This window comes from Pholis gunnellus, assembly GCF_910591455.1.
Source record: "Pholis gunnellus genome assembly, chromosome: 21".
Lineage (NCBI taxonomy): Eukaryota > Metazoa > Chordata > Actinopteri > Perciformes > Pholidae > Pholis > Pholis gunnellus.
This window is the reverse complement of record NC_136548.1, coordinates 11,671,782-11,689,271: the sequence shown is the minus strand read 5'-3', so window position 1 is coordinate 11,689,271 and position 17,490 is coordinate 11,671,782. Positions and strand designations below refer to the sequence as shown.

The window sequence follows — 17,490 nt, the reverse complement described above, 5'->3', positions numbered from 1 at the left end:
GAGGACTTTGTGCCATATACATATTCTATGGAAATATCAAAATGCTCAATCCATGAAGGAATACACACAGCCTGTTCAGAAACTGTGCCTTTAAATGAGCCCTCTGGGTTTCCTTACAGTTGTGATGTCACTACTATACAATAATTTGAACCATTTCACAGTTTTAAATGTAAATATTCTAAATGTGTCCCAGTTTACAACAGGTTGCAGTGTATGAGAATTACATCATCCCACGGGAAGTAAACAAGGACCCAAACTGTTTGCTAGCAATGCACTTCTGTTGAAAATTTAAATATGAAGAGTTTTGTTTTGTTTGTTTTTAAATTAAAGCATGTAAACATGTTCTAGTAGAAACTTAAAATACAAGTATGAACCTGCAAATGTGCATAATATGTCTCCTTTAAGGACTACTTCTTTTTTCAAAGATATAATTTGGGAAGTGATTTAAAAGATGACATTAACCTGGAAACCTTAAGAATAATGTTTCACTTGGAAATAAATAAAATGTTGTGCACATGTATCTACTTTTATTATGTTTTCTTACTGTAAAGCTTTGTTTTAATAGGTGCAATACAGAACAAGTTATCATAATTTCCTGGAATTGAGGGCGTTATTTTTTGACCAGCACTTATTTAAAACATTGCCGTTTTTGTAGTGATTCATTTCAGGTGGATTCTTATTATAAAGCTGTGGGCGTAACTGACATCAGCACGTGACCTTGTTTAAACCAATCAAGCGCCGGCAAACGACGTGTAATCGGTCGCCAGATTATGGTGCGACAGGGTTGGAGTGAGGTGGCGACTGACAGCAGCAGATCCGGGGCAACAAGGAGAACTCTCTAGTGTGTTGTCTTCGACCGAGACGCGACTCCTTTACTTCGAGGAGGTGCTACTTTCATTGACAAGGTAACTAAATAATTTTTAACCTCCAACCTTTAGCTAGCTAGCTTCTCTGGATAACCGTTAGCATTGTTTGCAGCAATGTGAGTGTGCAGCAGTTAGCATCTCAGTCTGGACTTCCAGGTTAGCCGATGCTGTGAGGTTTGTCTGCTGAAACTTACAGCCACTGGCATCCTACCAGAGTTTCCTACATCGCTTTCCTTAGCTAGCTGTTCATCTTGAAAACCTAGTTTGAATAGATGTAACTAGCTCATCACTCAGCAGGCTAACTTAAACCATCATCTATAGATTGTTATTTCCTGTCACATCTCACTCCGTAGGTTTCGCCACACCTACTAGCATCTGTCCACTTCGTCTCCTCCCTAGGAAGTTGTACCTTTTGTTTACCCACTGTGGGCTGAAAGCTAAAGTATTTATTGGACTTGCTTGGCTAGCAAGTTAAAGGCTGAGGAGTGGGTGTGGTAGCTGCTACAGGAGCTTCATTGACTCACATGAGGGCAGTTTGCACAGGAAAAGTGATGCCAGAGCACTGCCAGGCTCATCAAACAGCAGCTGTGGGTCTGAAGCAGCTAGTTCACCCTTTTTCTGGCCCCCTTGTGATGCTGCTATACTACCTCCAAATCCAGTTTCCTTCATGTGGAGGAGTATGTACATTGACACATATTTCACGGCTAGATGGCTTCAAACAATGACCCAAGGATTATGGCTGACTAAATACTGGGACATCTGCCTCTGAAAGCATGACAGGATAGCGTGCTAAGCTAAATCCTAGCCAGTCTCCCCCCCCACCCCCCCAGAGTTAGATGTCACAGACATCTTACAGACTTTCTGGGTTGAAGTGCTGCAGCTGATGCAGAAGCTGTGGCCATAAAGCCATTGCTAGTATTTTAGAAGCTGTCATAAAACCCACCATAAAAATGTTATCAGTTACACAAAGGCAGATGAGATGGGATGCATGCTATCAAGGCTCACTGCTTATCTTGGCTGTGTATTTGTATGTAGCACTGATCTTAAAGCTGGTTCGTGGACCTGTTGGGGCTGTTCCACACACTGGAGCCATAGTTGTGTGCTTTGTGTTGGCCGAGCAGGTTTTACAACATGCAGCGATGTTTCAAACAAGACTGTCGAGATCGTCAGGGCAACGTTTTGTCTTTTGTTTTGGATCATCTCGTCCTTCACACCTTTCCACAAATACCCAAAGTGTTGGGACATTCTAAAATGCAAACATGCCTTCCATTTGACCTTGGTTTGTGCTTATCTTTTTTTTGGCTTGATGTCTCATGAAAGTCAAAACTATTGTGCTTATTATTTTCAGTGGATGTCTCCATGTTACTTGGCTCAAAACCCAAATATACTCAAATACTCTACAGCGATAACAGAATAACAACTGTCTTTACATCTGACAAGCTGGAAGCAAAAGATTATCATAATTCTTTGTTGGAAAATGATATTTGCTAATTTTCTGGTGATCAACTAAGCATTTCAGCTCTAGCTGCATATAATATATAACAATACATAGAAGGTACAGGAAAGATTTATTTTTCAAAGATCGGAACAAAGAGTAACTGATCTGTCATCAGTGAATACAAGAACCCTAAAACTCAGCAGTGTTAATGTTTAATCTCTGCTTTCTCCAGTAGTCTGCTCTGTTAGCCAGAAGGCGTTCATGCACACCACTAATAAAATAAACAGAGAAGAGCTATGATGACGTGGTAGACTCAGGATGTATTGTACCTAAAGGATATTGGTTCATGCAATTTTTAGCAAGTCTAAGTTTATGGTGCATAGAATCATCTGTAGATGTTGGACCATAACTGTCTCTAGCTCCCCTAATAAAGACAAATATGTTATATTTTGGCAGCTGCCTTTATTGCCAGTGGACTGTATTGGATAGATATGTAAGCCATTAGATTAAGGCTAGTTTGACTGTCTTTGTAAAACATGACAGTTTGATTGGGTTATTGATTGAATGTGCTATACTGGTAGCAGGATTTCAAATTTTTCAACAGGCATGTAATAACAAGTAATAACCCCGTCTAGGTTGAAAATCATAATTATCTTTTCCTGTAGCTCCTTGGTGCTCAAAATGCACATAATGCATGAACACGTGATGATGTTGTAACTCTGTGAACTGTTGACTTCTCTCTCTAAAAGGTCCTGTGCTTACTGGCGCTGCCATGTCGGCGAAAGCCATCTCAGAGCAGACGGGAAAAGAGTTCTTGTATAAGCATATCTGCACCTCCGCGGCAGTGCAGAACCGCTTCCTCTACGCCAGTGTCACCGCTGAGACCGACTGGGACCGCCTCACACAGGAGCATCCATGGCTGCTGAAGGAGGTGAGGCAGCTGGGACAGACTCAACCGGCTTCTGCTAGTCTTAGCTTCAGGTTGTTTCTTCTGCTGGCAAAGGAGTGTTCAAGTCATGAGGCTTAATTACGGCGCCATCTATCACTCAAACTCTTTGTACGTGATTTGCAGGACATAATGTCATTACCGTCACAGTGGCATGTGACCGTGTCTTTAGATGCATTGAGTGACTTTTAGCATTTTGTGTGTACTTGTGGAAATATTTGACGAAATTAGAGCTAGTTCAGTAATCGAAAAGTGTTCATATTATACTCTAAAATCAATTATTAGCATAAGCAGATACCACATATCTGAGGCTGAGTTTGGCATTTTGAATTAATGGATATATAAGAGTGTTAAAGCCCTTAGCATACAGCTAAAACAATGATATGTTATCCCTGGTTTGAGCTATCATTGACTGTGTGTGTGTGTGTTTGTACTTAAATTAAAATTTACAAGGAAGTAATACTTGCACACCGAGAGCTTGTCATATTATTTGTAATGTGTTACCAGTATCAGCCTGTTATCAGTTGTGTTTGTCACACCAGTATTGATGCAAATCTGTGTCCTTTGTTTAATATTGGGCTGATCATGTCTTCCACTTGCTTCCCTGTAGCGGCTGGTGGTAAAGCCAGATCAACTAATCAAACGGCGTGGGAAACTCGGACTGGTGGGCATCGACCTGGACCTGCAGGGTGTCAAAGAGTGGGTTAAAGCCCACGTCATGAAAGAGACCACTGTGAGTGATCTCTCTCTCTCTCTGTCTGTCTTGTTAGATACAAAGCGGCCCAACGTTGCCTTTTTAAGACAATGAAAAAATGATCCCAGAAGCCCAGCTGGAGTAACGGATCAAGGTTTATCAGACACCAAAACACTGCACTGTTGTTTATCAAACTTTTAAGGATTTTAATTCTCCGTAAAGTTGTTTGTTGTGACAATCCGCAAGTAAAACAGTAGAAATATGCCGTTACAAAGTAATTTACCAGAAATATGTAATTTGATAGGCCAACACTGACACGTCTAATGTCGGTCTCAACGCAGCTTTACTGGTCACTTAGCTGTCGTGTCATCCAAACAAAGAACAGTCAGTCTTTTGTGAAGGACCAACAATTCTGTGTCTGTATCCTCTATTCAAAATAACATCATTTAATTTGCTTAGAATCTGCTCCGATGAATAACCAGCACTCTGTATCAGCTCACCAAGAACTTTGTTTTTCTTTGGGGTTAATTTGTTCTTCTAAGAATCTATGGAGTTTTAAACATGTTCTTTTAATTTGTTTCTTGATTATTCGTCATCTGTTTTTATTTTTATTTTATTTTTATCCGCCATGATGGAAATTTGGGACATAACTACAGACAATAGACAACTTATTTAAACGACGAATATGCATCTTAGATACATTTAGCACGCGGCCCCTGCTCCTCATTGTGATTTCACAGAATAATTAAGTCGTAGATGAAGATAACAATACTCTTAACAGGCTGACCCATGTCGTAAATCACATGACTGGCATGTTGTCTTTTGTACATCTGAAGGGAATACAAGCTACAGTTCCTCCGTGTCCATTACCCCCCAGCATATGGACCTGTTGAGTGCAGAAGGTTGTTGTGTCCAGTGCCAGAGGCCACGGGCTTATGTTTAGATCTGCCAGGTCAAAGGTTATATAATGCCAGTGGAGGAGGGTGGTCTATTCTGGTCCCCCGTGCATACAAACATGAGAGAACTAGCTTTTGCCTTTTCATAAGAAAAGGAATTTAGACTAACATGCTTGTGATTTCTCTTTGGTCTTGAATAGGTTGGAAAGGCAAGGGGTGTGCTGAAGAACTTCCTCATTGAGCAGTTTGTTCAACACACACAGGTAACATCAGCTTGTTTCATCAGCTTGTTTCGTCATTCTACATCATGTTTATGCTTGAAAGCCAACTCAAGTTTATTTGTGTAGCCTTTTAATCATAGACGCTAGCGAAGGGAACAAATAGTCGACCGTCTCAGCCGGACAAAGAAACCTCCAGGGCCAGGATACAAACATTATTTTGTGTGTTGTATTTAGGTCAGTGTGCTTGTGATTAGTTGGTTGATTCCCACAGTTTTATTAGGTGAACAAACTGAATGGTGTGTAATTCGTATGTCACTCATGACTGCGGTACGAAATGTGCCTGTATGAAGGTCGGCTCAACTTTTAAAATAAGGAACTGGACGTTCTGGATCTTCTTCAAACAAGCTTGTCAGCATTCTATTAATAAGTGAAACTACATGCTCTGCTCCTCGCAAACTAAACGTGTTTGTGTACCCTTGTGTTTGGATCACCCAGGAGGAGGAGTTTTACGTGTGTATTTATGCCACGCGTGAAGGCGACCATGTGCTTTTCCACCACGAGGGAGGAGTGGAGGTGGGGGATGTGGACACCAAGGCCCAGAGGCTGTTGGTTGCGGTGGATGAGAAGCTGAGTGAGGAGCAAGTCAAGGAGAAGCTCCTCACACACGTTCCTGATGAAAAGAAAGAGTACGGACTCACCCTTTTTTGTTGTTTTTATCTACACAGAAAGATCTACAGCAGTAAACCTCACTTTAATCAACTTCACCTCAGAGAGGCTTTGATGAGAAGTGCTCCCCTCATACTAGCCAGTTATTGTCACAAATACACTGTGTTAACAGCCATATTTTATATCATTATATGTAGTTATTGTCCCGTATATGTCGGTAGAAACCTGGTTTTGTTGGGTTTTATTTGTTACTGTTACCAATATGTTTGTGCCAATTCATCAAAGAGCCTCTCTGTCTTCAGTGTGAGTCTTTTGCTGTTTTGCTGAGACCTTGAGCTGTGTTTTGTTTTAGATTTTTGTTTTGTTTTTCCCTTTTACAAATACCATCCCCCAGGGTGCAGAGAACATGCTGATCTCTCTCTCTTTTATGCTGCATAACATTTCTGTTTGACTAGTTTCTCACCAGCTCAACCCCTGTGATCTACTGTTATAAGACGGATATTTGTTTGGCAAATAAATGTGTTATTTAGTGTTAAATTTGTATTACATTTAATTTGATGTGGTTTTCTAGTGAGCTTTGTCGTGTGCTCATTTTAATACACTGTTTGTTTTCCTTCTTAAAGAGTCTTGGCCAGTTTTATAGTTGGCCTCTTCAACTTATACGAGGACCTCTACTTCACCTATCTTGAGATCAACCCTATAGGTACGCTTTTATAACTTCACACACACCGGTGCATATTTATATTCATTTCTACTTTATGACTCTCAGAAGCAGATGCAGTGTTATTCTTCACTTTGTTTTATTACTATAACGTATAAAGTCAACAGAATGAAGTGCTTTGAGGGGATCCATTATTCATTTATGGGAGCAGGTTACTAATGTGTACATACTCTGCTGTAACAGACTGCCTGTTTAAATACAAATCTTTGTTTTAAAAGTTGAATCAATGGATAACACAACTTTTATTCTCTTAACCAGTCGTCACCAAAGATGGAGTGTACGTCCTCGACATGGCAGCCAAGATTGATGCCACAGCAGATTACATCTGCAAGGCTAAATGGGGTGATGTGGAGTTTCCACCACCCTTTGGCAGAGAAGCATATCCAGAGGTGAGATCTGAAGTACAACGAAGCAGGTTTTTATGTATGTGTGTAATAAGGTCTGTTGGGTTATAGAAAAAGTAAATGGGTCTTTTGTCTAATCAAGAGGGATGTACAATTTCAATGTTATGTCGTTTTATTTCTACAGTAATTATATTTTTGGACGCCTCTGAGAACAAATACCAGTTGTCGTCCCAAATGGCAACTTACATTGACATTAGTCAGAAACTTAAGTGAATAAGTAGCTTGAATCTTGGTTTGTGCCTCCATCCTTGGCCTTATTGCCACCATGTGTCTGTTGTAGGAGGCATACATAGCTGATCTGGATGCAAAGAGCGGTGCCAGTCTGAAGCTGACCCTGCTGAACCCCCGTGGCAGGATCTGGACCATGGTGGCTGGAGGAGGGGCTTCAGTAGTCTACAGGTAGGGTTTATATCGAGCCTTTTGCAGCTAACAGAAGCTACTCAAAGAGCTTTGGTGGATGTAAGACATGCTGTATATTTAATATACCAAATAAGATATCGGCTTTGTGACTTTTGTTAGACCTCAAATATACACACAATGTGTTTTTGGTGAGTTAAACTGAATGTAAACATAACTTTTGCTTGTTTACAAGAACACCACAGTACTTAACTGTCCACCTTCACTCTTCTTTAGCGACACCATCTGTGACCTCGGCGGGGTGGATGAACTGGCAAACTATGGCGAGTACTCTGGCGCACCCAGTGAACAGCAGACCTACGACTACGCTAAAACCATCCTCTCTCTGATGACACGGGAGAAACATACACAAGGTTGGTACAGCCAACACTTTGTTAGGGCTTGTTTGCACAAACTAAAGTTTGCTTTAAGCATGGAAACCAGTGTTTGATCATTCCCCCGCGATGTGACCTGCTTGCTCTCCTTTAATGTGTCACATGGTCTCTCACTGTTCACGGCGCGTCTGTTGCCAGCAATAGACTTCATGGCCAAACTGTTACTGAGGTGTCCCATTTCACTCATGAACATATTCTTAACCTAACAACACTCCTCTTTTATGTATCCTGCAGGGAAAGTGCTGATCATCGGAGGAAGTATTGCCAACTTCACCAATGTAGCAGCCACATTCAAGGTAAAACGCGATGTGTTTATCTCAAACACTATGAAAGTAAACGAGTCTAAATGGTATCACAGGCCTTCATAGTGCGATTTAGTCCACACAATGTGTATTCATATCTTTTAATATAAAGGAGAAAACTAACTTCAAGACACTATTTCGTTCATTCTGAAGATATTAAAGTACATTTTCTTTGTTGACTTAATGGCTGACACACCCATGCAGGAATTTCTGAATAAATCACAGTCTGTGAATCACTGACCTGACCTGCCGGTCTCTCTCTCCTCAGGGCATTGTCAGGGCCATCAAAGACTACCAAGGTCCTCTGAAGGAGCACGAGGTCACCATCTTTGTTCGACGTGGCGGGCCCAACTACCAGGAGGGGCTGAGGGTCATGGGTGAAGTAGGTGAGTGAAATGAAGCTTAAGGTCACAAAGAAGAGCCCAGTCTGAGATCAAAGGAGGAGGATGACTGTAGTATGTAACTTGTTACTCTGGAAATACCTGGTGTCAAGTGATGTTATTGGACTACACGTGACAGGAAAGAGGGATAACAATGTTGTTACACAGGTTATATGAGCGCATGAATGCCAGTTAAGAAAAAAAAGAAATTTTCATCCATGTCAAATTGTTAGAAACAAATTTAAATTAAGTTGTTTAACTCTTTCTGCAGGGAAGACCACAGGTATCCCCATCCATGTGTTTGGTACCGAGACTCATATGACGGCCATTGTTGGAATGGCTCTGGGCCACCGGCCAATCCCTAACCAGCCCCCGATGGACGCACATACGGCCAACTTCCTCCTCAACGCCAGCAACAGCCCAGTGGTATTTTCATTCAGTTACCCACTAAGAGAAAATTAGGATGGTCTGCCTCTCTTCTACACACATTACAGATGTCCTACTGCTTAAGATGGCCACCACATGTGATGTTGATCTAGTGACTTTTAAATTGTGAAATATCCTGTAAGATATACCCGTCTTTAGATGCATTAACATTATAGATTGCACAAATATATGCAGCTTTTGTTCACATGTTGTAAAAGGCTTTGCCTGTTTCAGAGCATTCACTTACTTGTGTTACAATTTAGTCACGCATGTTCAAACACTAAGCTTTGAAAGGTTTGGACTTTGGGACTTGTTCGAGTAGCTCTATTGTATTTTATAGCAAAACATGGTTTTCTTTTCACATAGTCTGTGTGCTTTTTAGCCTCCTTTTTACTTGTTAACTGTAGTCTTCATGTTCTCTTCAAAGATGCATGTCAAAGGCTAAGTTGACTGGTAATAAACTCATACATGGCATGTGTATACTAAAGGTGGAAAAACGTTACTTTAAGAGGGAAACTGTTAGTTCCCTGCTAAAACTTCTCATTGATTGTTTGTTTTCTTTACCAGACTCCAGCTACAACGAGGACCGCTTCATTCTCCGAACCCAGGACGTCTAGCGAGGTCAACCCGGCCAAAAAGTCTAAAGCAGATCTTCCAGCAGGTGATTAAGACGGCAGCACTCGCCTCACTACTGCGTGTTATCAGCAACGCTCCATATGTACTCATACACTTCTGCTTTTTTCATTTCACTTTTCCTTGCGTCCTGTTTTTCTTCTTCCCTCCAAATGCTGCCGTTTTGCATTTTTAATTTTCTCTCTATTTCTCCCACCTCCTCCCGTTTTGCTGCACAAACTGTCCACTCACCCTCGTCTTTCTCATGCTCGTTTTTCTAAGACTCTCTCCATTCTATACTGTGGCCTCTGAAGAATATGGTCACAGGCGATTGGAAAGGTAAGCGATAGGTGTGCCATGCCCACACTGCGCTCGCCTGCTCACACACTCTACACTGGTCTGCCTCTTTTTCTTCTTACCCCTCGCCCTCCTAATCTAGAGAGGAGTGTGTGTGTGCGACGCCTTTATTTTGCATCACCTCAGTAGTCCATTGGGGACATTATATTCTTCAGCAATTAGATATTTGTATTTTTTTTCATCTTTGGAGTAATTAAAAACTGTAGAAAGAATTGTAGATAATCCACAAATTAAGCAAGTCTCATAAATACAAGGAACTTTAAAAGAGATTTGTCATCTTTAGAATGAGTTGTGTGTTGTTGTGAAGGGATAGTTTTATTATAATTAATGTAATATTAGTTTCAGGACATCCAGCACAGGACATGTGGCTTTGATTGTGTCTTTGACGACACCTTTTTAGATTTATCTTCACAGCTAAGGCATGCTCTGTAGCAGCTGAGCTTTGCATGGTCTTTCCTAAGGTGTGCTTTCAGAGATGACACACAGTCTACAGAATGCATTGAAGCCTGTTCAATGAATAATAATAATAAAAATATGCACTCATTTTTTTTCTCTCTTTTTTTTGTGCTCATTTTGTCACATTTTGTGTTCCTGTCCCATGGGTCACAGAAGCACAAGCCTCTTCAGGCTGCAGCGGAGGTATGGAAGGGTGTGAAAAAGCTGTCCTCCTGCCTTCTCCGCCCTCTGTCCACTTCCCTCTGCCTTCCCATTTTTGTGTGTTCGCTGATGTTTCTCCGCAGTATGTCCTCATTTTTCACATTCTTACGGGGGCTTACTCACCTTTTAGAGGGTTGCTCTTTTATGTCTCTGGATGGAAATGTTTCTTCAACAAATTTATGTTCAAGTTGACATTGGTAAATTATCTTGGTACGAAATACAAGTAGTGTGACAATAAACCATGGCAGACGTTTCTTTAATATTTGAATTAAATAGTAAGGATACCTCGAGACAAAACCATGACATCGATCATCTTCAACATCAGCTTCATCCTAAAACCCGGGTATCTGCAGGTCTTGAAAAGTCTTAAGAGCCCCATTGGTTTCCATCATTGTTTCAAAATGTGGAAGGTTTGATTATCACACAGGTATTAAATTAAAATCTCTGTATAAATTTAACTTTGTGCATCCTGCAGAAACCCTGTAAAACATTACCCGTCACTTTACAGCGCTGTGTTAGAGAGGCACTGATAGTGCTGAATAACTGATAGCTTTGTGCACAACTTTCTTGGGATCAGATCAGAGAACAGCAGAAGGCAGCGATTCTGGACAGAGAGGAGAGACTTGGGAGGACTTGCACTTCAAATGTGTGGCAAGAATGGCGATTAGCTTCACAACAAATGCTTCAAACCACATTGTACACTAACATGTTGACATTCTGTAATTTAAACAGAATACTTGATACTTTTTTCCGGTTCTCATTTTTTTTGTCTTGCACTACTGCTGGGTTGCTGTGTTATCTGGACCTTGGGTTGAAATGTATTAATTTAATTATCAGTAGACAGCTTTGCTATCCACAGTCGAGGCTTGTGTGGTATTCCTGCTTGGTACTGAGCAAGTAGGGTTTCTAAGAGCACACAGCAACCTTTACAAACATGCAGTAGAAAAAGCTTTTGTAGCTAGTTGTCTATCTGTGACAAGTGCCTTGTGCAGAACTGACAGTTGTTGATACCATGTGTGAATGGAATTGTTTTTAATCTAACTTTAAACCAGATGTCCCCCATTCCAAACCCTCTAACACAACCACTTGTGCCATTTGACATTTTAACATTATTCCTTTTTACTGTGTGACCCGGAGGTGGACAAAATAATGGATTTGCAGAGTAACTTGGTTACACTTACAAATGTGAGTTGTGCATGGTTGAATGCAACAGCAGCATTTGTCAACTACAAACAGATGTGCAGTGCCCATATTACAATGCACCGGTAACAAAAAAAGAAAAAACTGCCATATTCCTAATGCAGGCAAACTGCAGCAACACGAGAAACATGCCCTTCCTTTTGAAGCGGTGTTTGCAATGGTGAGAAGTTGTTTTCTCTGCCTCTTGCATCTCTGTACTCTGCCTGTTACCATCCCCATCCTGCTATTTCCCTGAGCCTGAGCCCCGCCTCTCACCTGTCGTGGTGTTCTTTTGTCTTTCCAAGCTCTAACTTGACTCTCTATCTCTTTCTGCCATCTTGTTCTTTTAGCCAAACCCACCACACTCTTCAGAAAGAAAACCAAGTCCATAGTCTGGGGCATGCAGACACGTGCCGTGCAAGGCATGCTGGACTTCGACTACGTATGCTCCCGGGACGACCCCTCCGTGGCAGCCATGGTCTACCCCTTCACGTAGGTTCCCCAAGATCTGAAGTTTGTCTGAAATGAGGATTTGATATTCCACTGATCATCTTTACAGTGTTGCAACTGATCGTCCTAAATACTGTTTCAATGCAGATATCATGTGTTGTTCCAGCACCCACACCCATCCTCAAACTCAACCCTCATTTTGATGATAACTACATATTATCTGTATAGTTTTGTGATTGTGTTAGCGACACTATTACGGTCCCAAAAAAATGTTATATCGGTGATGTAAATCAGACTGCCCTTGAAGTTGAAATAAAATGTATTTTTTAAATATATATATATATATATATTACTCTACACCACATTTCTGTGTTGCACAGTGGGGATCACAAGCAGAAGTTTTACTGGGGCCACAAAGAGATCCTGCTGCCGGTCTACAAGAACATGGCCGATGCCATGAAGAAGCACCCTGAGGTGGACGTCCTGATTAGCTTTGCGTCACTGCGCTCAGCCTTCGACAGCACTATGGAGACCATGCAGTACCCACAGGTAGAAAGACTCAGTGTAAACTAGATTTACATATAAGCCCACACATCCCTGCATAAACTTGTGAGATTCAGATGGACTTGAAAGTCGGCTCTTTTGTCTAATTGTGTTTTCAGATCCACACCATCGCCATCATAGCGGAGGGCATTCCTGAGGCTCAGACAAGGAAGATAATCAAGAAGGCTGATGAGAAAGGTGTCGCTATCATCGGCCCCGCTACGGTATGAAGCCACATCTCGCCATCAGAGACTATGAAAAGAGATTATTTCAGAGTACTGCAGTAGACTGTAATTGCAGCTGTTATTTTGCTGTTTAAGAGGGCTCACATAAGTTCATTTGATACCCATTGTTTTCTGTCTCCCAGGTTGGCGGCATCAAGCCTGGCTGTTTTAAGATCGGCAACACAGGTGGCATGCTGGACAACATCCTGGCTTCCAAACTTTATCGCCCTGGCAGCGTGGCCTATGTGTCGCGCTCCGGGGGCATGTCCAACGAGCTGAACAACATTGTCTCCCGCACAACAGACGGCGTCTATGAAGGCGTTGCCATCGGAGGAGACAGGTACAAGAACTTATTTGCAAATATTTGCTGAGGAATGAGAGACGGTTGTTGAAACCTGATGTGAAACTATTAGTTGTTAGATTTTAAGATAATGTATCCCTGCTCCACAGAAACGTATTGTCGTCTGACAGACCTTTTTAAGCTCTTGTGTTCTCTTCTCTTAATCCAGATATCCAGGCTCCACCTTCATGGACCACGTCCTGCGTTACCAGGACACTCCAGGCGTTCAGATGATAATAGTGCTGGGAGAGGTGGGAGTCGCTCCACAAATGTTTACATTTTCAGATTAACATCAATGTGATGTTGATTGTTATTTAATTTACTTCATATGTATTTAATACAATTAGTCTTTGGGCAAACACATTCCCATTTTTAACATCTTTTTACTCTGACAACCCAGGTTGGAGGCACAGAGGAGTACAAGATCTGCCAAGGCATCGTAGAAGGCAGGATAACCAAGCCTGTGGTGTCCTGGTGTATTGGAACCTGTGCCACCATGTTCACTTCAGAGGTTTGGTGGCTTTGTTGCAAACGTTTTTGTTGTTGTTGTTGTTGTTGTTGCCATGTAATTCAGAGTTTTTAAGCTCAACCTGTCACTGCTATCTTCAGGTTCAGTTTGGCCATGCAGGGGCCTGTGCCAACCAGGCTTCAGAAACGGCAGTAGCCAAGAACCAGGCTCTGAGGGACGCTGGCGCTTATGTACCAAAGAGCTTTGATGAGCTGGGGGATGTCGTCAAGTGAGAAATGCATCACACAGTCATACCACAGTTTATCATTAAATTGTTTTTTTTTAACTTATATTGTGAATTTATGATGCAACAGGACCGTTTATGATGAGCTGGTGGCCAATGGTACCATCACTCCTGCCCAGGAGGTGCCTCCCCCAACAGTGCCTATGGATTACTCTTGGGCCAGGGTAATAAACTTCATCATTATACACTTCATCAAATCTTGTATGGTAACAATTTCGAGCTCATGATTGTCGTGGAAATGTATCGGTTTATTTCGGGACAGAAAAATGACACAAACCAACATTTATGATAAAATCAGTTTATTTATTACAGAATTGTGACCTTAGTATTTACTGAGCAAGACACTTAACAGTTTAAAAATGTTCTTACGTCAGTTTCCTCTGGTGGACAAAATGTGTAAAGGGGCCCCTGTTTCTTGATTTCCTCCAGGAGTTGGGTCTGATCCGTAAGCCGGCCTCATTCATGACGAGCATCTGTGACGAGCGAGGCCAGGAGCTCATCTACGCCGGCATGCCCATCACTGAGGTCTTTAAGGAGGAGATGGGTTTAGGAGGAGTGCTGGGCTTGCTCTGGTTCCAACGCAGGTCGGTATGAAGACGAGACGACAGCGAGAAGTAGTGTTGGCTGATTAACTTTATTACAAATATATTTTCAGTGGAATAAGCTGTGCTGTGTTTCCGTTTAGGTTGCCGCGCTATGCCTGCCAGTTCATTGAGATGTGCCTGATGGTGACTGCTGATCACGGGCCTGCCGTCTCTGGCGCACACAACACCATCGTCTGTGCTCGTGCTGGCAAGGACCTGATCTCAAGCCTCACCTCCGGCCTGCTCACCATCGTCAGTACTGCTCACACGCAAACACTTACGCACATACACTGTGCCACCGTCTTTAACACAGACAAAAATTAAACTAAACTTCAAACCCATCCACCTGTCTTGTCTTTTACGGCCCACTTTGACCATGTGTCTAAAACTGTTGTTTCTCTACTGAAACGGGATTTATTCATGAATTCCAGGGGGACCGCTTTGGAGGTGCTCTGGATGCGGCTGCAAAGCTGTTCAGCAAGGCATTCGACAGCGGCATGCTGCCCATGGAGTTTGTCAACAAGATGAAGAAGGACGGCAAGCTGATCATGGGCATCGGACACAGAGTTAAATCAGTAGGCTCAGCTTTTCACACTAAAAGTTACATTGTTATCCATAAATTATGACATTTTCAGATTATAGCAGACAGTTTCTAAGTTCATATCTCTGAATAATTCTTCATTAGAATAAAAATGTATTAATATGTTACAGTTAAGAGCTTTAATTACAATGAACAAACGTTTGTCTCTTTTTTTCAGATCAACAACCCAGACATGCGCGTGCAGATTCTGAAGGACTTTGTTAAGCAGCAGTTCCCGTCCACCCAGCTACTCGACTACGCCCTAGACGTAGAGAAGATCACCACCTCCAAGGTACTCATCACCTGAACGAGCAGGGCAAGAGTGACGTAAAACATGATCATTCTTTCTCCCTTGAAAAAGAAAAAACAAATGAAATCAAATGGTCTTTGATGGCATCTTTGGACTTTTGAACCTTTCCTCCTCTTATGTTAATTTTGGCAAATTAGTTGGCTTACATATATTCCTCTGACATTTAGATAAATTAACTTTCTTATTTTCAGAAACCAAACCTGATCCTCAACGTAGACGGTTTTATTGGTGTTGCCTTTGTGGACCTGCTGAGGACGTGCGGTGGCTTCACACGGTAACATATTTTATGTTATTACAGCTGAGTTTTACTATATTCTCATTTATTGTCTGTAAAAAAAAAAAAAACACCAGCTCCTGCAGTAGGAGTTTTAGATGTTGATAAACACATTAATAAATATATTTCTGCTTACAAATATATATTAGTGTGTTGTAAACCCTTTATCAAACTAAAGAAATGCAGATGCCAAAGGTCCATCGTCTGTTTTCTGTGTTGATAGCAAGCACACTGTCCTGTATTGTTTCTCACATGAATGTTGAACTGGTTCCAGAGACGAGGCTGACGAGTTCGTGGAGATCGGTGCACTAAATGGGATCTTTGTCCTTGGACGTAGTATGGGCTTTATTGGTGAGTCCCAATCAGATGGAGCCGCGACACTAAGTTTCAAAGTATTATTAAAACGAGATGTCTAACTAGTGTCTGTCTTACATTAGGACATTACCTGGACCAGAAGAGGCTGAAACAGGGTTTGTACCGCCACCCCTGGGATGACATCTCCTATGTGCTTCCTGAACATATGTCCATGTAATCCCCACATTACAGAATGGAACACGCTTCCAGATGTGACTGCCCAAATGAGTCAGGAAGCGTTGAACATCTCACTTAATGTATATTTACTCTCCGGGTACGACAACAGTGGCCTTGGGGAAACTTTGCAGGGTGATTGTGGGAAATGGAAAAAGCTTTTACTGAGGAAAAAGGGGAAGTATATTTGTAGATTTAGTTTTTGAAAAATAATTTAAACTCGCTGAGATGTAACTTATTCAGTTTTGACCACAGACCCAAACCAATGCAAACTACAGCGGTTGCAAAAGCACAAATCAAATTGGTACTTTTAATGGGCAGGACTCAAAGCACATTTCAAACCGGACTCCTGCGTTATGGAATCTGATTAGGTAATCTGCAGTGAAATGTGCTCAAACTCAACAATACAAAAACATGTTGTTGTTTTTATACTACTAAAAATAAAATTTATCAGCATTTGCCTGTTTTTTTTAGGCCACAAAAAGTGTGCTTAAGTATGCTTTCTGAGTCTTGCACCTTAGTCTATACACAAGGAAGTGTCCGTTTTTTAAATTCCTTTTCCAAGATTCACTCCTATTGAGAAAGATCGTTGTCATCACAAAATAAACCAAAGTTATGTTTAGGAATTTGTTATCTTTGTTAAGTGTGAAAAAACAGAATTGGTTCAATTGTTTGACGTTACAAAGCTTATCTTAAAAAAAAACAGATTAAACAAACATGTGCTTTTCCTAAAACAACCACACTAGTGGTTGAAATTCATCAGCTATTGTATATTAGATGCAATTTTGAGGGGTTCAGGTCTTTCACTCAAAGTATAAATTTAACTACTTTTGTAAAATGTAGATTTATCAAAAGGGGGAAAAACTAAATGTTTCATTAATGAGCACTTTGTGTCTTTTGAAAGCATCTTTTGGTGAGGGACCATGAAAACCATTTCACTTATAGAAATGATTACACATAATACCAATAATACAGCTCTGTAAAAGAATTGTCCAACTTTAACTAAAGACTTGACACCAACACACAAACGCTTTGTAGCCGCCCACGGTACGGCCTGCTGTTTGACCTTTTTGTTTTTGCTGTTTTTATTTAACTGTGAAAAAAATGCTTTGTTTTTTGTAATATGCTGCAAATGGTAGTATAATAAAGGACTTGTTTTACTTTTACTTTTGTCTTGTGTCCAAGTCTGTTATAGGTGAAGACTTGATCTTTGAATAGATGTGATAACCATTATCTAAACAAATGTCAAAAAATGGAGAATGACAATTTGAAATGTTCATATGAGACAACCCATATGGTCCTGTTCTCACTCTCAGTACACAATCCTATATATCACATATAGTTGTGTT

The 17,490-nt window shown here is 41.2% G+C and overlaps 1 protein-coding gene across 4 annotated transcripts; it reads left to right on the top strand.

Moving 5' to 3' along the window:
• The first annotated feature begins 766 nt into the window (after positions 1–766).
• aclyb (ATP citrate lyase b) lies at positions 767–17,307 on the top strand. 4 transcript variants are annotated; one of them, XM_079182749.1, is made up of 30 exons: positions 767–905; positions 3,054–3,235; positions 3,861–3,983; positions 5,041–5,103; positions 5,557–5,747; positions 6,351–6,430; positions 6,707–6,837; positions 7,133–7,251; positions 7,486–7,622; positions 7,878–7,939; positions 8,214–8,331; positions 8,597–8,751; positions 9,319–9,412; positions 9,646–9,702; positions 10,333–10,359; positions 11,907–12,048; positions 12,387–12,555; positions 12,669–12,773; positions 12,917–13,113; positions 13,283–13,364; positions 13,514–13,624; positions 13,723–13,850; positions 13,936–14,029; positions 14,295–14,449; positions 14,551–14,701; positions 14,881–15,024; positions 15,208–15,321; positions 15,531–15,613; positions 15,888–15,964; positions 16,051–17,307. In XM_079182749.1, the coding sequence occupies exons 2-30, from the start codon at positions 3,077–3,079 to the stop codon at positions 16,143–16,145; spliced, it is 3,363 nt and encodes a 1,120-aa protein (XP_079038875.1). In that variant the 5' UTR covers positions 767–905; positions 3,054–3,076; the 3' UTR covers positions 16,146–17,307. The 4 variants fall into 4 exon arrangements, with proteins under 4 accessions (XP_079038875.1, XP_079038874.1, XP_079038876.1 ...); XM_079182748.1 differs by having other exon boundaries at positions 10,330–10,359; XM_079182750.1 differs by lacking the exon at positions 9,646–9,702 and having other exon boundaries at positions 10,330–10,359.
• The last annotated feature ends 183 nt before the right edge of the window (positions 17,308–17,490 follow it).

What these genes read in the sequence shown, in the direction of transcription:
- aclyb (XM_079182748.1), top strand. Translation starts at nt 3,077, where the DNA reads ATGTCGGCGAAAGCCATCTCAGAGCAGACGGGAAAAGAGTTCTTGTAT. An exon ending in TCTTGAGATCAACCCTATAG is followed by an intron (nt 6,431 to 6,706) that starts GTACGCTTTTAT and finishes TCTCTTAACCAG; the next exon opens with TCGTCACCAAAGATGGAGTG. An exon ending in CTATCATCGGCCCCGCTACG is followed by an intron (nt 12,774 to 12,916) that starts GTATGAAGCCAC and finishes TCTGTCTCCCAG; the next exon opens with GTTGGCGGCATCAAGCCTGG.